The sequence below is a fragment of the Triturus cristatus genome, chromosome 4_2, assembly GCF_964204655.1.
Source record: "Triturus cristatus chromosome 4_2, aTriCri1.1, whole genome shotgun sequence".
In the NCBI taxonomy this organism is placed as follows: Eukaryota; Metazoa; Chordata; class Amphibia; order Caudata; family Salamandridae; genus Triturus; species Triturus cristatus.
In genome coordinates, this window is record NC_140586.1 from 563,406,009 (window position 1) to 563,431,266 (window position 25,258).

Below are 25,258 nucleotides of genomic sequence, written 5' to 3' on the forward strand. Positions count from 1 at the left end.
AAATGCAGTCCTTGGGATCGTTCTTCTCCATGGTCGTCATTTTTCATTGAGAGTGGTCCAGGCAAACGCTTGTGCCCAAATCCCCTATGGAACAGAGCTCTTCATAAACAAGCATTGGCATAGCCAATAGGTCTCGCCTTTGGGACCTTATAACTGTTTAGCCATGCAACAGTTGATGTTGTTGCACCAAGGATATTGTGCTGCATAACTATGATATGATATGAGATCAGGGTGAACATTAATTGCAACACCAAATTTGTAGTGTATGTACTAGAATGTACATGTGGAGGTAAATATGTAGGCAGCACTATAAGATGCCTGAAGGAAAGGATTGCAGAACACGTAAGAGCCTTGAAACAGAAAGATTCAAGATACCCCATGGCATTACACATTTGGGAGTGTCCCACAAAAAGGCCAGACCAAGAAGTTTAAATTCTATGGTATAGATTTTTGCAAACAGAACCCTAGAGGAGGTAATAGGGAGCTTAACTTGAGGAGACTGGAAGCCTTTTGGATCATGCGCTTACGAACCTACGACCTAGGTTTTAATAGTGACAATGAGATGCACTATTTCCTAGGAGACTGATAGGTTCCTTTTCATTTTGGAGTCTGAAGGGTTATTGGCTTTGGAGTATGGTCCTTAGCATGTGATCATCTCGACAATGTATACATACGGGAATGACCACAATTGAACCATAAACCGTATTAATAAAGGGTAGTAACATCCTGTACCAACAATCACATCACAATGTATTTTCTAAGAAACAAATGTCACCATAACTATTGAATGAGGGTAGACTAAGAACGATATCAGATGGTTAGTAATGTGTAATGTAGACTTTGTTATGAAATTTTATGCATCGACAAATTATTGTGGCTTATTTTCTTCTCCTATGTGCACTTGAATGTTCTGCTTTTCGCTACGATGTGTTTTCTATACTAACCGATACTTTGCTGCAATTTGTACCGCTTCTCCATTGTAATCCGTCAGGTGAATTTTTCGTTTAGATTATATATTGATTTCTGGCCATGTATTCTCATGTAAGAATTGTCTTAATTCTTCTTTCGAGCTTCACGTTTCTTGACAAACTTTGAGATAAACACAAACTCAATCCAACGCATGCGCACCACTAAACGCATTCACATACACACGTTCTAGTTTGACACCGGTTGTTTTGAAATATAAGACCCCCTGGGTCGGAATTATCACCAGGTGGAAGGTAAGCCTGAATTCGAAGTACTTACTCCACCACATGTGGTGAAATAGTGTATCTAAAAGGACTCTTCAGTGTTTGTTTATGGCTAATTAATAATCGAGAAATGGACCGTGATAGTGTGTGGATTATCTTTACTTGCTTATAGGTCTGAATCATTGGCCGTACTACGATAAGGTAGGGGTACTTCGATATCGGCTCGCACGTGTATTAACTTTCTCCCTGAGCGGGGCTAATGATATAATCTTCCACATTCACTTGGTTCACTCGGTTTAATACAGTCTTAACCATGATGTTAGAATACACAAGATTCGCACATGTAACACTATTTAAAAATAGAGGACACGTCCGTTCACGCGGCACCTGCTGTGAAGGGGTCTTCATAGTATTTACACGCACTAAGGACGACGTATACCTATATATTATTTTCTATCTCTCTGTTTTGGTCAAGAATACTTAAATTACAACTTTCATCTCTACTTATTTATGGGTGATTAACCCTTAACACCTGGTTACCTTTCTGAAATCCATGGTGCATTTGACCAGTGTCGGCTTTTCCCACCTTCCGAGTTAGATTTTTAACTAGATTTCTGTATGTCATTACATTCAGATACTTGCCTGTGATATATACCCTGTATATGTTTTCTTACCAGCCCTGAAGAAGTCGGGGGGTGTGTGTACCCCATGACGAAACACGTGTTGGCTGGCTGGATTTTTCTGAATTTCACCTTAAAACCGAAAACTGAATCTACTTGATCGTCCTGTGATCCCTCATTATCCAATTATTGTATTGCATGAATCTTGTTTGATACAAATGGTAACATACCTTAAATACTGTGAAATTAACGTGTGCACAGTCTTGCTTTATGTTCGTATAGCGGGCTTAGGCCCACTTGTAGAGGGTTTAGGGGTTGTTTTCCCTCTTCTGTTGCACCGTTTCTGATTTATTTCAACTTGAGACAAGAACGTTTAAAAGAGAGCGCTCATTATTAACCTGGCAGTGTGAAATAATACCCCCATTTGGCTAATTATCGAATTGGAACGCAGGTTAGAGCAGCATCCGCGTGAAGACTCATCATGAACAGTGATAGAGATAAAATTGCAGAGGAACTTTTTGACAACCTTGCCAAAGGGCAATCAGTAGCAGCGAGTGCTGGGCTTAATATACCCACACGCAAAGAGGGTCTGCGGGACAAATTTATGAGATTAGAAAAATTGAAAAAAACTGAAAATTCGAAATGGTGGGACGGAGCTACATTGAAGCAGTACATGCGTCTCAATAGGGTCCCCAGGGGTCTAAGATCGCAAATCTTTCCAACATACGATGACCTGGAGGAGGACCTTTTAAAGAAATGGGAAGACACATTAACTGATAAATCCCAAACACTCATGACAATTCTAATTGAGAATACAGACAGGAAATTGATAAAACTTCAAAAAGATATTGAAACATTAGAACAAGAGATACTAGCCCTAGACCTCAAAGAAGCCACCGAGAAAAATTATGTGATACTTAATGAGATTTTAATGAAACATCAGAATGAGATTAAAGAAAGGAAAGCGAGAAAGCTGAAACGGGATGAAATAGATTATAGGGAAGGACGAGTGTATACCTATGCGAGAAAATATGATTATCTTTTTCAGACAGGGAAAGAATCAGAAAAAACTAATCAAAGACAGGATATGAGCTCAGTCTCTTCCAGTACCTCTTCTTTAAATGCACCAATCACTAGCGACAGCGAATTAGAGAATGCAGGGACACCTTCCTCTTCCTCTTTTTTACGAGAGGTACTGAGAATCAGGAAAGGGAACAGACTTCCACCTATCCGCGATCCCCCAAACGCAAAACCCGCAGAGGTCAGAGGGCAGGGAGAAAAAGAGGATTACCGCACCAAACTGAGGTCAGGTCAGAACAAGAAATAAAGGCAGGGTCGACAGGTGTTATTGAGATTATGAACCTGTCTTCTATATCTTTGAATGATGAAATGGTCAATTTGTTAAAAAAAGGTTTGAGTTTTAACCCCACTAATGAGGGTGATGTGTGTAATACCAAAGTGGATCTATACAAATTTACGAGAAATTTGAAATTGAAAAGTTTTTTTGAAATGAACCCTGTACCCAATAAAATTTCTATGCATATTCCTACTGATTCTTCGAACATCAGTTATAGTATTCAAGACGCGCTAAATACACAATTACTCTTATCTTTAGCAGACACAGAGGAAACACCTCAACGAATAGACTCACTATTACAAGAACTTGACATTCAGACAGATTACACATTGACCAGTGGGCTTCGATCAAAATCGAAGTGGACACCCATACTAACTAGCGGGAACTCAATAGATATTTTTCACAAATTAGTACTGGCTGACCTTAACAAATTTGAAGACAAAAAGGATAAAAAGAAATCAAGATACTCGGACAACCTGTCCAAAGGGGAACGAGTGGCCCTTAAAGAACTTGCAAGTAACAAAGATGTTATAATTAGAGAAGCGGACAAAGGAGGCAACGTAGTGATAATGAATAAGCAGGATTACAATGCAGAAATACTTTCACAAATCAATGATACATCATGCTACGAACTAATACACCACAATCCAATAGGTCCACTTTCACAAACGATTAATCACAAACTTACTGAGTGGTATAATGACAGTCTGCTCACCCTGGAAGAAATGCATTATCTCAAAGTGTTTAAACCCAACTACCCTTGCATTTACACACTTCCGAAAGTACACAAACATTTCACTTTCCCTCCGGGTAGACCAATAGTAGCAGGAATTGGGGGTCCCACGGAGAGATTAGCTGAATATGTAGACGTGTTTCTGTCACCACTGGTAAAAAACCTTCCCTCATATATAAGGGACACGAAGCACATATTGAACATTTTGTCAGATCTAAGATGGGAGGAGGGCATGATCTTGGTGGCGATGGACGTGGTGTCTCTGTACACCAGCATTGAACTGGAACTGGGAATAAAATCCATAGAAAACATTCTGTTTAAAAGAGCTGCTTCCCAATGGAAACACACAGAGATGCTGATCGATATGATGCGCATTATTCTCTATAACAATGTATTTTTATTCAATTCCCAATGGTACAAACAGAAGAAGGGAGTGGCGATGGGATCCAAATTTTCCCCCAGTTTCGCCAATCTGTTCATGGGTAAATTGGAAGAGGACTGGATATGGGGACCAGGAGGAGGCAGATTCCATGACTCTATTCTATACTGGGGGCGCTACATCGATGATTGTCTAATGATTTGGACAGGCAGCCCTGAAAAACTCACGGAATTCTGCATATACCTAAATTTAAACACTTCACATATGAAATTTACACAAGAATAAAGTAGCATGTGTATCAAATTTTTGGATATTGAAATATTCATTAAAAACAACCAACTGCACACCAGACTACATAGGAAAGACACCGCATGTAATGCGATCTTACACGCAAAAAGTGCACATCCACCGCACCAAATCAATGCCATTCCACTAGGCGAATACACCAGGGCCAGACGGAACTGCAGTATTGACACAGATTTTCGACTTTGCTTACGGGACATGGAAAACAGATTCATCAAAAGGGGATACAACAAATCTGTAATCCAGAAAGCAGGGAACAAAATCAGAAACACTGACAGAATCAAAACAATCACAGACAAGGAGAAGAAACCCGCAGATACATCAGTCAGGCTGATCACCAATTACGATGATCACAGTAGGGCCCTATCCAAAAGCCTACAGAAACATTGGCACATCCTCACAAATGACCCCTCTTTATCAAAGTTCATTAAAAAAAGACCACAGATTACTTACCGAAGGGGCAAAACTGTACGCGCACGCCTGAGTCCGAGCTATACACACAACGCATTCCCAGATACATGGCTTAGCGTAAGATCCAAAGGTTTTTTCAAATGTGGCTGTTGTGGCATTTGTAGATGGGCTGATGACAAGAAAAGGACGTTTCAAGGCCCAAGTAAAGAATATGAGATCAGGGTGAGCATTAATTGCAACACCAAATTTGTAGTGTATGTACTAGAATGTACATGTGGAGGTAAATATGTAGGCAGCACTATAAGATGCCTGAAGGAAAGGATTGCAGAACACGTAAGAGCCTTGAAACAGAAAGATTCAAGATACCCCATGGCATTACACATTTGGGAGTGTCCCACACAAGGCCAGACCAAGAAGTTTAAATTCTATGGTATAGATTTTTGCAAACAGAACCCTAGAGGAGGTAATAGGGTGCTTAACTTGAGGAGACTGGAAGCCTTTTGGATCATGCGCTTACGAACCTACGACCTAGGTTTTAATAGTGACAATGAGATGCACTATTTCCTAGGAGACTGATAGGTTCCTTTTCATTTTGGAGTCTGAAGGGTTATTGGCTTTGGAGTATGGTCCTTAGCATGTGATCATCTCGACAATGTATACATACGGGAATGACCACAATTGAACCATAAACCGTATTAATAAAGGGTAGTAACATCATGTACCAACAGTCACATCACAATGTATTTTCTAAGAAACAAATGTCACCATAACTATTGAATGAGGGTAGACTAAGAACGATATCAGATGGTTAGTAATGTGTAATGTAGACTTTGTTATGAAATTTTATGCATCGACAAATTATTGTGGCTTATTTTCTTCTCCTATGTGCACTTGAATGTTCTGCTTTTCGCTACGATGTGTTTTCTATACTAACCGATACTTTGCTGCAATTTGTACCGCTTCTCCATTGTAATCCGTCAGGTGAATTTTTCGTTTAGATTATATATTGATTTCTGGCCATGTATTCTCATGTAAGAATTGTCTTAATTCTTCTTTCGAGCTTCACGTTTCTTGACAAACTTTGAGATAAACACAAACTCAATCCAACGCATGCGCACCACTAAACGCATTCACATACACACGTTCTAGTGTTTGACTTAGTTTCCCAATATAAACACTTCCGGGTATGCGCACTAAAGACACGCAAATACACGCGGAGAACACCGAGCACCTACGGATAGACGTACTCGTCAACGGGTAAGAATTACTCCAGAACCTGGGGATTCCTGTTCAATTGGTGGCCCCATTCGATTTTTTAGAGCGTGCGAGTGACCGATTCATATTACTCTTTACAGAGCCTGAGTGTCGAAATTGAACAGTGTGACAAACTCACAGACTTGGTTGGACCTTTGGGTAAACAACTGCTGACGACGCTTAATTACACCGGTTGTTTTGAAATATAAGACCCCCTCGGTCGGAATTATCACCAGGTGGAAGGTAAGCCTGGATTCGAAGTACTTACTCCACCACATGTGGTGAAATAGTGTATCTAAAGGACTCTTCAGTGTTTGTTTATGGCTAATTAATAATCGAGAAATGGACCGTGATAGTGTATGGATTATCTTTACTTGCTTATAGGTCTGAATCATTGGCCGTACTACGATAAGGTTGGGGTACTTCGATATCGGCTCGCACGTGTATTAACTTTCTCCCTGAGCGGGGCTAATGATATAATCTTCCACATTCACTTGGTTCACTCGGTTTAATACAGTCTTAACCATGATGTTAGAATACACAAGATTCGCACATGTAACACTATTTAAAAATAGAGGACACATCCGTTCACGCGGCACCTGCTGTGAAGGGGTCTTCATAGTATTTACACGCACTAAGGACGACGTATACCTATATATTATTTTCTATCTCTCTGTTTTGGTCAAGAATACTTAAATTACAACTTTCATCTCTACTTATTTATGGGTGATTAACCCTTAACACCTGGTTACCTTTCTGAAATCCATGGTGCATTTGACCAGTGTCGGCTTTTCCCACCTTCCGAGTTAGATTTTTAACTAGATTTCTGTATGTCATTACATTCAGATACTTGCCTGTGATATATACCCTGTATATGTTTTCTTACCAGCCCTGAAGAAGTCGGGGGGTGTGTGTACCCCATGACGAAACACGTGTTGGCTGGCTGGATTTTTCTGAATTTCACCATAAAACCGAAAACTGAATCTACTTGATCGTCCTGTGATCCCTCATTATCCAATTATTGTATTGCATGAATCTTGTTTGATACAAATGGTAACATACCTTAAATACTGTGAAATTAACGTGTGCACAGTCTTGCTTTATATAACTAAATACTTATAAGGTCCCAAAAGCGAGACCTATTGGCTACGCCAATGCTTGAGTAAACCCAACTCTTTTAAACATTTCAGCACCAGCAACACTAAAAATTGTGGTGAAACATGCAGTAGTAATGGAGCTGCGGTTCGTAAATATTTTAGCACCGTTTCAGTGGTCAAGTATACTGACACTCAAACATGGGTGGGCAACATTGTACTTACCAGCCTTGAGTGGCTTAATGTCAGTGCTTCTGGTTGCAATGCTGCTCTACAGTAATGACCACTGAAAGTGCATGTGCAAATAACGAGAATGCCTAACCAGTAAAAATGTACTCTATAGTCGTAGTGACGTTGGTGGTCTGAATCATGTTAGTGCATGTACTTGGGTCCTTCCATATTGGTTGTACCGAAAGATGGCAAGGGTTTAACTCTCGCTTTTACGTGGTGGTATTTTAGGTGGCATTTGTTTAACTTGTTTTGGCTGTTGTTGGTCCACCGAAAATTGGGGGTGTTCTGTATGAGGTATGAGCAGTTCTATTTCCAACTTAAGTTCTGTTTCCCAAAAAAAGTCCTAAAACTGCACCCACAGGCTTACTTTCACGTGTGGCTGTGGTTTTACAACGTTAAGGCATGCCCAAAGATTTCCAGTAGAACGCCTCATAAGCTGCAACAGTTCTGGAATTCAAGGAGTATTTCTGGAAAACTGTTGTAAATTTCTATTTACAACATGCATAATTGCACATGCCTCACAGTTTTGCATAGTGAAATAACATTGCCTCTGGGCAGTGGCACGTTGTTTCCTTCCATGTAAGAATATACATATTTCTGTGGACATATCTGGATATGTGTATTAGAATTTAGGAGTGCAGGTCACCTTTTGGGAATACCTTGCAGTCGCTATTTGAGCCATTTGCATTGTAAGATCAACACCTGCAGTGGATGCGGATTTGGGCCTCTGGAGTTTTCTGAAAAGGGTGCAGGGGACGAAGGCGTGGAAGGTTTTTGGGGTCTCTCTTGTGACACAGACTATGAAGTGTTCTAGGTCCGTGTGCCAGAGGGATAAGAAGGGGTTAATCATTCCCAAAATCCATATTTCGGTTGAGTGTAGAAAACGTGTTAAATGTGAATGAAAACAGGATTGGAAATACTTGCCGTGCATTTATACTTCTATCTATCTTTTTTTTTTTTTTTTTAGAATAATAAATAAGACTGCAGGTCACTTGGAAATCTTGATTTTCTTGGAAGCCAGTTGAGCGGCTGGAAAGCGACGCTCCATCGGGAAGTGTGCTTGGCGCCCCAGCTTACAGTTGTTTCTGTCTTGTTTGATGAGGATTACAGCCCACTGGCCCATAAAAGGGGCTTACTGTTGCTTGGGGGTTAATGAGGGGCGGTTTAAGGTGTCCTGCTTTGATGTCCCTGAGACGAGTCAGCAGTGGTTCTGGCAGCCTCTGCAACAGTATGAAGCATGGAGATTTACCCGCGGAGTCTAACAGATTTTGATCCGGGGTCAGTTCTTCTCGTAAATTAGTTCTGGAAGGATGTGTTACTTCTGGGTCAGCAGACACTGCAAGAGAGCAAAGCGAGCAACCAAAAGCAATAACTTACAAAGTAAACACTGCCTGGAGCAAGCGACCCAGATTTTGTTTCTTGTTTTGCAATTTGTGTGTGCGTATTTCAGACAGATGGCGGCTCGGGCCGTTGTCTGTCGTTGGGTTAGGAAACACTTTAATGCCAGAGGCTGGGGGCGAGGCAGGCATTTTAGACAAACCACTTTAAAGTGTTTTGTGTGGGGGATTTTTTTAAGTACTGAGTTGTCTCCCTCTGATAATGTCTTCCTGGGCAGTAAGTTTTTTGCATACAAGCTTGAAAACCGATCCAACGAGGCTGGCGAAAATGAGCACCTTTAATTCTGGAGCCCAGTGCTGGGATCGGACAAGCAAAGGGGTCGGGGGTGGCGACGGCGGCAAGCATGCGAGTGGTGCGCGCGCACAAAGTTAAACAAGCGCGGCCACGGGCCAAGACATGCGCTGCTGATGAGAGAGGAAAGCCAGATGGCACCTCTGCTCGTAAGTGCGCGCCCACGCGCATAACCGCAAGCTCTAGGCCACAAGCAAAAGCGTGTGGTAGCATTTTCTGAAGCCCACTTACTAAAAGTCTTGCCAGAGCAGCGCATGTGCTGGCTCAGGTGAGACCTAAAAAAATCTAAAATAGGGTAACACTAAAGAAAATTCTGGAAAACCCTGTTGATGCTGACCACTGCTTTCCCCACCAAGCCCTAAGAAGCAGATGTCAATTTTGCAGCAATAGAATGCAGATGCCAAAGAGCCCCACTGAAGTAAGTTTGAAAAGACTAATATCCACTGGAACACATTTGATTGACAAATCCTGGAGAGAACATTTCAATCTCGGCCAGCATTCACCATTAGTTGGAAAAAGGAAGCAACCTGTCTAGGCCTAGACATAACCCTGGACAATCCAACTCTCCAGTTCTTGTACATGCAAAGAATAAATCAAGCAGTAAATAAACAATTCAAAACATGAAGAGCAGCCCAAAAAAAGGATATCCTTGAACTTTTGCCCAGCTGAACACACAGGACAATGTCACTTTTACCCGGCACAGTTGTTTTTAGGCTGTACTGACAAATTTGGAGGAAAAAATACGCTTTGCCTTAGCCAGATGTGGAATCCTTCCTCGGTACTCCACACTGAAAAAACGTCCATGGAGAACACGAGGACCTCACAAAATTCCTCCAAAGAAGCCCATTATATGACAAGACCAGAAGTTACGCTAGCAGATGCATCTTGGGAAGGAACATCTAGAAGATGACAAATGTGTCTTTTTCCTTGTAGGCGACTTCTCGGAGGAAGTTACTTGACAGATCAGAAAATACCTGGCCAAAAGCTGGAACACTAGAGAAAGGTCTCCTAAAACAGTGGTAGACCTCGCTTTCCTTGTACCACCTCCATGAATGACAACTTTAATGAAGGCAATGTTATTTCAATCAACCAATTGACTTTTATTCCTGCTGATCGACCCTTGTTGTTTAATCCACACAGACACTATTCTTGATTCTAATATCAAACGAATAATACATTTTGTTCTACATTTATTTTGTAAGGCAGCATGGGTCTGATTCTCACACAGCCTTGCAACCTGTGTACCTCATAACTTGAGGCACACCAAAACCATCCGTGAGATGAGAGTAGTAAGCCGATGTATGGCTTCAGAGAGAGACAGATGAAGTTGCTTCCCACCAATTTCTTAGACACACCTAAAACCGCACTTGCAGCCTCCTGTGAAAAACATTAGAAAACACCAAGTGCACCTATCTGCACTGTGTTTAAAGCATTTTTGTGCACAATGTGGCCAATGCTGGCAAGTGATGTTATTGCTGATTTGCACAGAAGGTCTTATTCAGGCAAAAATTGTATTAAAGAATACAGAAAACGTACTGGGCACAATATTTATGTTGGACATTTCAAGAAATATTTCTGTGTTTGTATATCCACCAAGCTCGTTACTGAATCTGGTATTCTGTATATAGACAAAGTAAGCAGAGATGGTAAGAAAGTAGGAAGTAGTAGGTACACGTGCATGTACTCTTGAGGGGAGTGAGAAGGTGGCGACCAATGGGCAGAACATCAAAGTAATGGGGGTCAAATAAAGAGGAGAGTAGAATGAACCCTCCACAGAAGGGAATAGGGATTTGTGTGGATGGTAGTAGGGGAAAATGGTGCGTATAACAGTAGATATGGGGTGGCCCTGTTTAAGGGAGGGGAGAAAGGAACCTGTAGACTATTTTCTGTCATCAAAAAATGGTAGAGTCAGGAAGAAGTCAACCTGGCCATTTGACACATTTTTCATCAGTTTGTACTAGACTAGAATTATCACTAAAGGGATTTTTCAGATTGACTTACTATGTGCTAAACATATCATCATGGTAATCACGGTATCACCACATTTTATTTTGGGGGGCGGTGGTTAGTGGAATATAGAGGATCCAGTGGAATGGTTATGCCAGTGCACATTAGTCTTGAGCTACAACACAGTCTGTTTTTTCTATTTGTTTTATGTAATATGTTTGTAACACGCTTACTTTCAGATGGCCGCTTCTTTCATATGGCCACTGCGTTGGACACTTCAGTGGTATAGCGGACTGGCTGTCAAGGATGAGGGCCTTAGTCATGCAGAGTTGCCACTTGCTTGCCACTCACAATTTTAAAAGCAGTGCAGCTAACGTAATTAAGGCACCAAGGTCCAAACCAAAACTGAGTAAAAAAAAGTATACACTTTACTAACTACAACAAACAAAACAAATAAAATTATATTTACCATTATAATCTGTTAATCCAGCCTTTGTAATAAATATAGGCGGCCATGTTAGTCTATGATAAATGACGAACACTTTATCTCTGTGGGTATTTTTAGGATGAAGGGACAGGTTAAGCCACGGAAGGACTTGTGGGTTGAGCACAGTGGGTTAAAAACGTATCTTTACTCTTAAACTTTTTTTTTTTTTGCAGTTAAGATCTTCAGGCAGTTGTCCTCTTTAGGAAGAATCTACAACATTGTATAGGTTGACGGATGTTTCTGTGAAGATCCTAGCGAGTTTGACCTGAAATAGCTTGACAATGGAGAGGGGCACCTAGGGCAGCTAACGCAAGACATGCATAGCTGCCAAGGTTCCAGATTGCTATGTGTGACATTTTCATAATTTGAGTGTAGTTATGAGTGACATTTCAAAGACTGAGTGACACTTTCTCGTGAGCAGAATCAAGCAATAAAGACGAGCCAAACATGTACATATCCGAAATTACACCCATTTGAGCAATGAGAAACTCTGGCTTAAAACTGCTGCTCCAAAGCAACAGAAATGGAAGGGCACTAACCAGGGGCAGACTGTGCGACACTTTAACAAGAGTAAAACCAAGCAATGACTCTCGTGTAGAGAGAAAAACATCTCAAAAGTGCCTCTTTGCTGAAAAACGTCTGAACTGAAATGGTCACTAACCACCTAATTTATTTTTAAGGAAACTTCTGATTCTTCGACACCACTAGACCGGATCTAGTGGCAATTGGCACCAGCTCCTTTATCAAAGATTATTCCAAGATGGCTTGCGTCATTAAAGCTCTAATATTTGAAACCGTTTGCACAGTCTATGGCACTTAGACTAACCAGCATGGGACAGCTCAATATCGTAGCTCATTGGGTTGGAAATCTGTGGATTTCTGCCAATGTCAAATACTGGCTTAACTTGATTAGGCTCTTCTGTGTGTAAATGTATTCTATTTGTATTAATTAGATTTCACCAATTGTGGTTGGCCTGTGCTTATTTACATTCTCCTTAGTCTACATCTAGTATTTTATCCTAATTTTAAACCCATGTAAATCTTGGTGAAATGGGTGGTATCATGTGTAAAGTATCCTGTTGAGGAGTTGAAAACATAGCTGGCCTGCTAAATAAGGTCAGAAAATCCCTTCACTTTTGTACTTCTACAGGACCAGGCAGGTTCAGACGGAAGCTCAGTCAGGACAACCTGGCATGAGGATAGAAAACACTTAATGGTGAGGCAAGTGAAGGCTGGACGTTCTGGTACCTGACCCACGTACAGTTTAATTCTTACTATAAATAGCTACTCAGTGTTGATGCACCAGGGGCAACTGAAAATTAGCTTGTCATTTTTTTTCCCAGTTCTTTTTATAGAACGTGAACTTGATATTAAGGTATTGGAGCGAGCACCAGTTAAGTTACACTAGGAAACATTCATTTTTGTTTTGTCTTCCGGTCCACACCAGCAGCAAAGGTGTGGTTCATATTGGATTTCAAAATTCACTTAAAGGTAATATCTGATGCCTCTTGTAAGTGTCAAGAGGACCTAGAATTGTCTTCATAAATGTGTCATTTCAAATATCCCCTTTAAAAGAACAAGTATGGAAACGATGTTTGCATAGGCCATGATCTGCTAAAAGCATCTCACCGCTTTCAGTCCGAAAGCTCCAAAGTTTTCCAGAACCTGCCAGGCGTGAGATTATCATCTAATCCTTTGCAGTCTGTAGTTACGTTTTTTTTCTAATGGATTATAAACGGAACTACAAATCATACATGCTAAGAAAAAATGTTTGGAACTGGGAAGTTTTAGAGTGCCGACATCTGCAGCTAATTATTATCTAGACGTTAAGTGAGGTGGCATGACACACATCCCCAGCACTGTGCACCAACCATTTAACGTACCTTTAAGCCCTTCGATTTGTTGTTTGCAGCAGTCAGACTCCCTTGTCCTGTCACACTCCCTTGAATGTGACTGGCCCCATGATCTCCTGAATACCGGGCTGTTTGGGCCGGGTGCTGTGGACTAAAACGTGCCACTCTGGCAGGCGGCGACTGCACCGGCAAGGAAAATCAAAGCTGCCTGCTAGTTTCCCCTTCTATCTGCCTCTGGCCAATAAGGGCACTGCACGCGTGGTCACAGTGGATCCGAGGCCTTTCCGGAAAATCAGGCAGGGCGCCGGATCAACGAGGGGGCTGCGGGCACGCACGGTCTTCTGGATCGCTGTTGTGTTTTGTTATAATTTGATTGTACATGCTTACAACTGTTACACCTTTAAGGCTCGTGATGTGCGATCTTTGGAATGCGTGATGTGTCGTATGGGTTCTAGCTGGGCTCTGCAGTTGGAAGCGGAGCTGGCAACTGTGAGCTGCGTTGTTTGGCGCTCGCCGGTTTCTTTTCCTGTATACTAGTTATAAAATGATTAAAAGAATCCAAGTGATCCAGCGTATTGTCATCATTACAATCGCATTAATTTGTTTGACAACACAACACGGACACATGTCACGTGGAAGGCTCCTTATTTTTTTTGGGGGGGGGGGGGGGAAATCTGAATTCACCAATAGGGCACCAGGGCAGAGAGTTCATTTAATCAGTCTCTTGACTCCTGTGAGTCCCAGGGGAGAGGGCCGGGGGGCTCCAGTGACAGTCATTGGACACACCACCTCGATGATGTCAGGCTGACAGAGCCGCGCCCCGGGGAATCGCAATAATGGATTGTGCTACATTGTAGCAGTTGGAGAGAGTGAGCGCCAGCCAGCAGCCTGCCTTAGCTCTGCTGGGAGCCCCACACTGGCTGCAGGAATAGCGAGTAGGGCACGGACAGCGCGCTGCCACACTTAACAGTTTACCTGCATATGCGTGACAGTGCATTTCAGTGCGGTAATGCGGAGTACCACACTGAAATGCGCTAGTGTCACGCCTGATGCGTGATACTTGGCAGGACTGGACATGTTGTCTCTTGATGCCCAAGGCAGCTTCCCTTAGTTGACTGTTCTATTCCTTTATTTCTGATCTCCAGGCAGTGATCACACGTGAAGGCCATAAGGGATTCTCAGGCCTTTTATTGAGCACCCGGTAAAACTAATTATTTCACCTGTAAGAGCTTGAAGGTGGACTTTGTACAGGTCCAGGTTGAGTTCAATGGAGTTGAAAACCCCCAGTTGAGGTTTTGAGGATCTTTGATCTTTCAAACCATTGTAGAGAACCCTGTGTATAAGATTTCTCTCAGACCACTGTTGTTTTCACCAGATAAACCGCAAAAACCCGAGGCTGGTACCTGCATGGTTGGACCATGATCACGCTTCTCCTTTGCCAACAAGGACGCATGTTTTGTGTACTCAGTTTCAGAGCTACCATTAACACTTCTCTATCTTCCAGGCACTTGGAATTATACATAAATCAGCAACAGCCAGAAAATTACCCATTGTTAGGAGTGTGGGCTGATGGGGAGATTTGTATACGGGGTCTCACAGCTGTGAGGCACAACTTCAGCTCAGGGCAGGTGGGCATTAGTACTTCCGACATACTGGTACCAGGCATTTATAGCTGCACCTCAATAGTAACTCTGGTGTGACGATCACGTTGGCCGGCCATCCATCCTTCTGAGATCTACAGGCATGAAGTTTCTATTGATCAACTATTGGCAGGTGGAGAAGTTGCTTAGACTTGACTCCAGAAAAGAATGTGTATTTTCAGTGACTAATAAACAGCAACTGTTTTTAATTTTAAAATTCATTTTTGGTCAAAGTTATATGCATTGATCAGTGCATTATGCAGCAGTCTTTGAAATACTGGAAGAAAGCTGCTGACAGGAGGCCGGGGATGCGAGAAGGGATGGCCGTAGAGCGCCCCAATGCACAAACTCAAATGTGAGATTTTAGTATAAATAAAGACGGCACAGAAGTGAGCTAAAAGAACAAACGGCGCATGCCTTTATTTCGAAAACATCTACTTACTTCCCTCATTGAAGATTGTGGCCTAACTCCCTGAAATAACAATGCACGGATTACTGTTCGCCTTTTGGTATTGGAGTACTCCTTTAAATGTGGTATTGCCAAAGATGCGGTTACTCAAGAGAATATGTACCTCACAACAGCACTACTTCAAAATACAGTGCAGGCAGGTGGACCAATCAATACATGCACTTGAATGCGGTCACTCAAAAAAACAAAACGAAAATTGAGGTTTTTTTGCTCATTTAAACTTGCGACTTTCCTTTCACTGTTTGCTACCATCAATACTGGACATGTTAATGTTCGCTTATTCCTATGCACCAAATAGTATGTTAAAAGAAAGTTATTAAAATCTCTTAAGTTGCACCAGAAGTAAGCTCTGTTGTGTCCTCACCTCTGACTATTTATAATAAACACTTTTTTTTTGTTTTTTTAGGATCAATTCGATAATTTAGAGAAGCATACACAATGGGGGATCGAATTCCTGGAGAGATTTGCAAAATTTGCAAAAGAAAGAATAGAGATTGAACAGAGCTATGCAAAACAAATAAGGTAAGGCCGAGTGTGAGTATATTTTTTACGGTAAGGCTTAGTATGAGTATATTTTTAAGGTAAGGCCGAGTATGAGTATTCTTTTAAGGTAAGGCTTAGTATGAGTATATTTTTAAGGTAAGGCCGAGTATGAGTGTATTTTTTACGGTAAGGCTTAGTATGAGTATTCTTTTAAGATAAAGCTGAGTATGAGTATTCTTTTAAGGTAAGGCTGAGTATGAGTATTCTTTTTTCCTTCTTAGAACTGGCAAGATGTTATGATTAACACCATGCTGGTTTATGCACCCATCTGTTCAGTATTAATGCTCTACCTTTGTTGAACACTGCCTCCTTTTTGTTTATTTTGCGGCATATGAAGTTAGGACTTCAGCTCATAGTCAACCAGTCATTCTCTCAGCTGTGTAAGATTACATTGATCTGCTACGCCTTTACGCATGGTGTCTGATTACACGCCTGCGCTACTGACTTATGTTAATGCAGACACTAAGAGAACACGTTCGACAATCACAGTGGCACCATCATTTCCATACCATTGCACTAAAGCCATATCATTGGTTAACAGCCCCAGCTGCGTTTCCAATCCTGTCACTCACAACTAGCAGCTGCTTCTGAAGGAACACCGCAGGATACTGGAGCTGTTTTTCTATCGATTGTCCATTATTAGTCTTTTTTTTATATATATATATATTAGCGTGCAACACATTTTAATAAGAAATGCCTCGAATTTTTTTTATCTAACGTTGCACTGTAGTTTAGCAAAATATTTGTTTTCCAAGTTGCACGTTTGCATTTAATCGGGGAGCATTCTGGGAACATTATAAGTAGCCTCAAACTGTTAGATTTTGCAAGCCAGTGTACACCTTTTTACTGTGAAAGCACTGTAAGTGATGCAAGCTTTGGCCCCGAACAATTAGTCCTAGGTGTTGGAAGAGAGGAATTCCATATCCCCTGGATTGCTTAAGGTTCCTAATTTGTTTTCTTGCCTACCAGTGACAGCCAGCTGCTGAAAAGGAAAATTGCATATAGATCGATTTCACTTCAGTGCAAAGTGAACGATCTACAAACCCACTGAACTGTGGAACCATAAGCTGTGTCCAACAAGGGCACAGTGTTGTAGTTAAGCCTCTACCTTAATTCATTCAAACATATTTTGGATCTGCACATCAACTAGATGTATTCTCACACCTTTTACAAGCAGCCACATGCCTCCAAGTAGACATCCATTGTTCTGTTTCTACAACAGGCTACCTACATTGCACCTAGAACTGGGAATTAATTTTGTGCTAGAACAGGCTCTGCCTCCTTTCAAGATTTCCCTGGGAACCAGCCTCTGACAGAATGCTGTGCGTTAAACCCATTTACTCTATACCAAGATCTACTAGGCTTTATGCACTATATAGAGGCTGTTTTTGAATATGATAATTATTTGTAATATGCCTTAAGCACTAAGCGGCCGAGTGCAACGATCACTGCTCTTAGACTGTGGGCTTATATCTGTTTTAGGTGTACTCTTGTGTTTAAAAATAAAATATATATATATTTCTACTGGTTGATACCTATCCTAATGCAATGTATACCACTGATTTTCATCTTTAGTAATGTAGTGGTTGACACTTCTCCAATCCCTTTTGGTAATGGATTGTGTACTAGAACTTCCAACATCTGACTTTGTCACGAACGTTCAAAGGCTGGGTTGACCCGCAGTTTGTATCCACACATATGCTTGCAGCTTCTGTTTTTTACTAAAGTGTTCCAATGCAGCCAGAAGTCGGCATCCTGATTCCATTTAAAACACCAAACTAACAATACAAGTATTATTATGGAAATTACAGTGCTCCAAGTTTGAAAGGTAGGCACATATTTGGTAAATACAAATACAACAAAAGATATAGCCAATTAAAATGGAATAAATTTAGTGGCATTCCTCATCATGGAGTCAAACGCACTGACCCACCTTGCCACGCAGCAAGCTCAACATGGTCAGCAGCAGTCCATGTAGAAGTATTTGCTCAATGCAGCCTGTAAGAAATCCTGCAGTTAAGTATTTGCACACTGATCGTGGAGGGATTCAGATTTTACCTCATAAAATTAGTAAAATTGTGTGCTGTTCTTAAAAGGAAAGTTTCACGTGCAAGCCCATATCTACAGACCACCTGGACCACGCTCAAACGTAGTCATCATGGATTTCGTCACATCACAAACTTGGTTGCACCACTTGACTAGCAATTACACATTACTTGAAGACCTGAACGTTCACCTGGAAGACCATGCCGACCCCAACTCAGAAGCACTCATCGAGGCCTCTGAAGCCTGGGCCTCACCTGAGGAAAGGGACCTACCAACATCACTGGACACCACCTGGACCCTATTTTCATCACCTATTGCAACATTCAAGTCAAAAGCCCACACCAGTCTCTTGGACACATCACAATCTCAAGTTCAACATTCCTGTCCAATGCACATGCTCGACCGCCAGACCACCCGCTGAAACTGGAGCTGCATCACTTACAAGGACTGAAACACCCCTCTCAACACCCACCAACCGGAACACAGCAACAGCCTCCCCAAAGCCATCAAGAATTTCAATAATTGAATCACCTCCTGTGTTGACTCCCTGCCTCCCCGCAAAACAACATGATCTAGACCCTAGGTTACTTGGTACACAGAACAACTCAGAGGGCTGAAATGCCGCTGCAAACAACTGGAATGCATATGGAGAATGTGCGAGGATAATGCAGACTTTAATATCCACTTTAGTACGCTACTACCAAATGATCCAGACCACCAAATTCGCCACTCTGGTGGACCAAATCAATGCCAGCATCAGCACTGAAGTAAAAAAATCTTGGCCATTGGGAAGGATTTCACCTGCCCAGCGACCACCTCTAACTTGTTCACTTCCTTGAAGGACCTCTGCAACAATCTCTCTCAATTCTTCAGCTATAAAATCACTGCCATTTACAGCAACTTCCTTCCACAACCGGACCCGACAGTCGTTGCTAAACCCTTTCCAATGTGATCTAAAGATAAAATGCTAACCACAAGGTCAGTCATCACCCCCAGAAGAAACCACCATGAAGACCATCCATTCAGGAGCTCCATCAGAGCCCTGCCCCATCACGCCTACTGCAGAGGACTGCAACCCATCAGCACCATGTTCGCACCCTTTCCGAATGCCTCCACATCTGTAACAACCTTCCCAGGTGCTTGTAAACAAGCAATTGTATTCCCATTGCTGAAGGAACCATCCACGGATCCCTCAACATTAGTTAACTACAGAATGATCCCACTGCTACCATTCCTGACCCAGGTCTTGGAGAAAATAAAAAGCAGGCGCCTCATCAAATACCCCATTGACCTCCAACTCCTCAACACTGCTCCCCCTGGTTTTCAGACCTAACCGCAGCAGGGAAACTGCTCTCTTCACTGCCACTGATGACATCCTTATGACTTTGAACAGAGGAGACACGACGGCTCTCATCCTCCTGGACCTCTCCGCAGTATTGGATATGATCTCCCATTCCATCCAATGCCTTTACGACATCAAAATCCAACGACACGCAGTCTGATCTATCTGCTACTTCCTGACTGAAAGGGCCCAGTCAGTTAGGCTGGCATCATACATCTCGGACAGCCGTGACCTCATTTGCGGATATCTGAAGGCTCGTACCTCAGCCCCGATCCTCTTCATTGCATATATGATTCCTCTAACCAGCAGCCGCTACCGGTCCATTGGGGCTGTGGGGCCACACCCCCCACCTTTTTCCCCTCATGAACGTTGTTTGTCAGGCTGAACAAAGGTCAGCCTGACAGATGCTGTTCATTATTCGGTCAGTCAGCCAGGAGCCAGACATGCTCTAAAGCGCAGGCTCCTGGCTGCCTGAGCTGAACTTTGCTGGGCTGAAGAAGTCACAGCTCCTGTGGGCGTTACCTCCTCAGCTCAGTAAATGTCCCTGAGGCCATCCCCTCAGTGACGAGAGGTAGTGTCACGGATTCCCTCACACCTGGGCGCTTCAGTTTTAAGCCCTGAAGCGCTCAGGGTCAAGTGTTAATGACACTTCATCATAGGGTGGGGTCAGCAGTCTCACTCATCCCATCCCACTCTGTGATGCCTAGGTTAGCCAATGAGGGAAGGCAGCAGTCCAAAGCCTCCTGGGACCTCTGAGGCAGAGCTGCAGGTAAGTGTGTGTGTGTGTGTTTTAAAAAAAAAATGTATGTTTGGTGCGTGCTTACGTGCATTCATGTATATACGAATGTTGGGTAATGAGTGTTGTGAATGAATGTGTTTGTGTGTGCACATGTATTAATGCATGGCTGTGAATGTGTATGTGTGCGTGCGTGTGTCCCATCCGCCCCCTCCTAAATTTATCAGCCGCTACTGCTAGCCAGCATTATCCCTTTCACAACATTAATGTCCTCTTCTATGCCAACAGAACACAGTTCATTCTTTCCCTCACGGACAAGATGCCCAGTATCCAGATAAAGTTTAATGCCTGCATGACTGGATGAAGACAGATTGTCTGAACCTGAATACCGACAAGCCCTCCCCCGCCTCATTCTCCCATACCTTTAGGATGCTGAGGGCTCCTAATTACCACCTGGACAACAGTCATTCATGTCCTAGTCACAAGTAAAGCTGGAGTATGATAACACCCTCTATGCCTGGACCTATAAAAGACTCACCCAAAGACTGCAGACCATTTAGAACACGGCGGTCAGAATCACACTTAAAATCCCATGCGCACTCCTATCCCACCGCACCTGAAGGAGCTCCACTGGTTCCCCAAACACAAATTATCACAATTCAAACTCCTCACCCACACTTTCAAGGCGCTACATTACAGTGGCCCAGCATACTTCATCATTTGCAACTGCTTTTACCTTCCAGACACCTCAGCTCGTCCGGAATACAGCTTACACGCATACGGAAAACCAGATCCAGCGGTTGAACCTTGTACATCGCTCCTAAAGCATTGAATGACCTGCTGCTACACTTAAGAGCCTTCTCACTTCTTGAGTTCCGCAAAAAGACTTGGCTTTTCAAGTATTCCCGCTAGGCCATAGGTTTGGTGATACTCACTCTTGTTCAGCAGCAGAATAAGCATATCGCACCATACAAATCAGAATAAGATAACATATAATGTTAGGTTGGCATAAACTGTGTAGATGTATTTAAAATTATTCAGAAGTTGTGCCGTTTAAATCTGGTCTAGCACTTGTAAAAGTGCTGCCTTGGACAAGGAAGTCCTCTGTTCTGGACTTGTTTGTTATATTTTGATCCATTTGATACACTTTTCAATATTTCTTTCCAGCCTGAGGCTGACATTACAAACATTGTTCCCGTCTCCAAAATATAGTCCGTTTTCGTGTTTGATTGGTTTTCTGCTTCTCTTTCACGTAAACAATTTTGTAGTCTAACTTCTGTGTGGATATCATATTGGCATTTAACGTATTTATCACCCTCTCTCTCTCGCGCTCTCTCGTGCTCTCTCTTGCTCTCTCTCTCTCTAATATTATCTACTGGCGGTCGTCAGTAGGTAGTTATAGTTAGGACCTAGTTACCATAGGAAAATCGTAACATTCTTTTCCCAATAACTTTAGCGGCGGATGACGAATCTTTGCGTAATTTTCAAAACTGGTGGATATATATATATATATATATCTCTCAAAGGTGAGGGTGGTGTCACCTTTGTAGATTTTGGAATTTGTGTTAATGTTCCCCGTCTTTTAATGCCCTAATACCTCTACTCAATCTGTAGACATCTTATAAGCTTGTACAGTCACGTGCATATTTTTAGTTATGCCACATATTGACATTCTTGCAAGGTATCTCATAACAAGGTCCCAAGAGGCATCATTTTAGATAAACCATTAGCAGCATTCATACAATACTTGAGACCAATGTATTGCATACAAAAGTTAATTGCCAAAAAAGAGAAGGGAGATACGGCCAGCTACAACCCAAAAAGAATAATTGAATGTATGTGTATGTAGGTGTGTATTTAGGTGTGTGTGGGTGTGTATGTGTGTATTCTGCCCTGTGAGGAATAAAGCTGCTTTGATGATCGAGTGGGCTCGTGTGGATTCTTTTCTTGGCCAGGAATCAACTGTTTCGAAAAAAAAAAATATATATATATATGTGTCTGTATAATATTATATAATAATAAAATATATATATTTATTCGAGGCATATGAGCTGTAGATCATATGCTTTAGCACAGATCGCCATCTGGTGTTGGGTCCGAATGTTTGAACTTTGATTTTCCTTCGAAGAAGTCTTTGTAGTCACGAGGTAGGTGACTCCTCCTTTTGGTGATAGTGCGCATGGGCATCGACTCCAGCCCCTGTTTGTTTTTTTCGCCATCGGGATGTGTATTGTGACCCTCCGGTTCGGTATAGTTTTCGAACCTCTTAGAAGCGCAATCCTGTACCCTTTGACGGTATTGTCAATCGATCGCGTTTTCTCATTCGACGTGCATCGTCTAAAATCTGTAAAACTTCGATCGGGTACTTCAAGGCGGGTTGTCGGGCCTACCCGTGTTGATCACGCCAGCAGTCGATGGAACGGGCTCCATTCAAGTTATGTCCCGGGTGTCGTGCTAAGTTTCCACGCACCGACTTGCACGAGGTCTGCTACCTCTGCCTATCCCCGGAACACGACGAGAAGAACTGTGAAGCATGTTGATCATTCCGATTGAAAAAACCCATCCGTGACAACGGGCTAGACACCACAAGATGCACCACACCAGTGGCTCCGTACCAGATATCTTCGGCGAAGATTCTGATTCCCACCAGCCCGATCCAGAAGCCGAGGAAGAAGAGCTGGTCTCCGTGTCCGAAGCTGATTCTGACATTGAAGAAGAACCGACGATCACTCAGTGTCAACGTACCATGAGCACAGATCCCCCCCCCCCCCCCCTGTGCCCACTCACCCAAAACCTGCGGCTCCGGTATCACCTTTGCCCTCGGGCTCCGGTCGGCACCGAGAAAAGGTTTTCGAAGCCCCGCCCTCGTGCTCGGCTACGAAACACAAGCCTTTGGGCTCGGGCTCGAGCCAGCCTCATTCCGAAGCTGAATCAACACCTTCGGCACTAAAACACAAACGCATGGTTTTGCTAGTCTCCACGACACCGGCACCAAAAACACCTTCGACACCAAAGTCCTCGGAGCCGAAACCCGTCAAACACAAAGACCCAGAGCCGAAAGCCCCCAAACCTAAAGCTTCGGAGCCGAAACACGCACAATAAACCTCGGAGCAGAAACCCACACCAAAAGCCTCGGGTTCGGATCCAAGGCTTTTGGTGCGGATTTCGGCTCCGAGCCAAAGCCTGCTAAAAGCACTCCGACTCAAAACACTCGGCGCCCAAAGAACCTCAACCTAAATGAACCCCATCCAAGGAACCTCTACCCAAACAGCCACCTTTGGATCCCAAACAAAAGAGGCTCGCATTGACCCAAAAACCGGACACCTCCAGGTCCTTCTTCCTTAAAAACGGAAGCTAGATCTCAGAGGATCCTCCTATACCTCTTAAAAAGGACATGGGCACTAACCCTTCTCCCCCTTACATACCTCACTCTCCTCCTCCTCCCCCTCCTAACCCAAATTTTATAATGACACCATCACCTGACACACAGGACGAGGACGATGGGGATGGGGATGGAGATGGGGATGAGGACCATTATGTGCCACATCACATACCATAGGACACTGATCCCTGGGACAATTATAATAAAGATCCAGACCAGGATAACGACCCTGACCTGTTTCCTCCAGACCCTCCGCACCTGATAACATAGGTTTTGCGCAGCTTATTAACAGGACTGCTCAATATCAGTGGGTGGAGCTACACTCAGACCCTCTAGAAGAGGATTTCCTTGTGGAGACATTCACACATTCACAAAGGTCTACTAACACGTTACCAAGGGCTTACTAAAACACACTGACAAAGTATTCAAAGACCCAGTTCGATCCAGAATACGAACACCTAGAGTGGATAAAAAATATAAACCTGCTCCAACAGACCCGCATATATAAAAGGCCAGTTGCCTCTAGACTCTTCTTGCAACTAACACCTGCAAGATAGCTAATTCTCAAACCACAGGCAATGCCCCTCCTCCTGATAAGGAGTCAAAACGTATTGATGCCTCAGGCAGAAGAGTGGCTTCCCAGGCGGCTAACCATTGGCGTATTGGCAATGCTCAGGCTCTGTTAGCACGCTATAATAGGGCTCACTATTACGAGCTGGAAAAACTCATGCAACATTTGCTGGATGAGTACAAAACTAAGGCTAACGACCTCATTCAGGAAGGGAAGCTCATCACCAACACTAGATGCGGCAGACACAACATCTTGTGCCATCAACACTAGCAAACTGTTAGGCAGGCACGCTTGGCTTCTAATCTCTGGATTCAAGCAGGAGGTACAGTCCTCCATACCTAATCAACCCTTTGATAAAGAGCATCTTTTTGGGACATCAGTAGATTCTTCATTTAAAGAAAATGAAGAAAGACACCGAAACTGCAAAGTACATGGGGGCCTTGCAATTGCCTTCTAACCGGGGTTCCTTTCGCCTCTCCTTTTATAGGGATGACTCAGAAACAGTGTCATCAGAAAACCCCTCTTCTTATAGGGGTAACTACCAATCTAACTCCTCCAGAGGCTATTTTAGAGGGAACTACAGAGGACATAACAAGGGAAGAGGCAGTGGTAACTCCACCCGCATTTCCTCTGCCAATAAGCAGTGACTTCCATCCGCTACCCCCGATCATCCCACCCCTGTTGGGGGACGTCTCACAGTTCCTACCTGTCTGGAATTCCATCACCTCAGACAAGTGGGTAAGACAAATTATCCAATTTGGTTACTGTCTTGAACTTACCAGCATTGGCCCAAATATCCTGCCAAAACAACATGGAATGTCACCAGAACATCTCCCACTCCTGAAGCAAGAAGTTCTCTCTTACAAGAACATGCAATAGAACTAGTCCCGTTCCTTCAACAGGGAACAGGCGTGTACTCCCTGTACTTTTTAGTTCCAAAAAAGGACGGCTCTCTAAGGCCTATAGTAGACCTTGGACAGC

The 25,258-nt window shown here is 42.9% G+C and overlaps 1 protein-coding gene across 2 annotated transcripts in view; it reads left to right on the forward strand.

The window, feature by feature from the left end:
- The window catches only part of FNBP1L (formin binding protein 1 like), a 535,360-nt gene that overhangs the window by 215,810 nt on the left and 294,292 nt on the right, over positions 1 to 25,258 (forward strand). For both annotated transcript variants that reach the window (XM_085602211.1, XM_085602212.1), the window contains exon 2: positions 16,064 to 16,179. In XM_085602211.1, the coding sequence (XP_085458337.1) occupies positions 16,064 to 16,179 (116 nt within the window). The remainder of the gene's footprint in view (positions 1 to 16,063; positions 16,180 to 25,258) is intronic.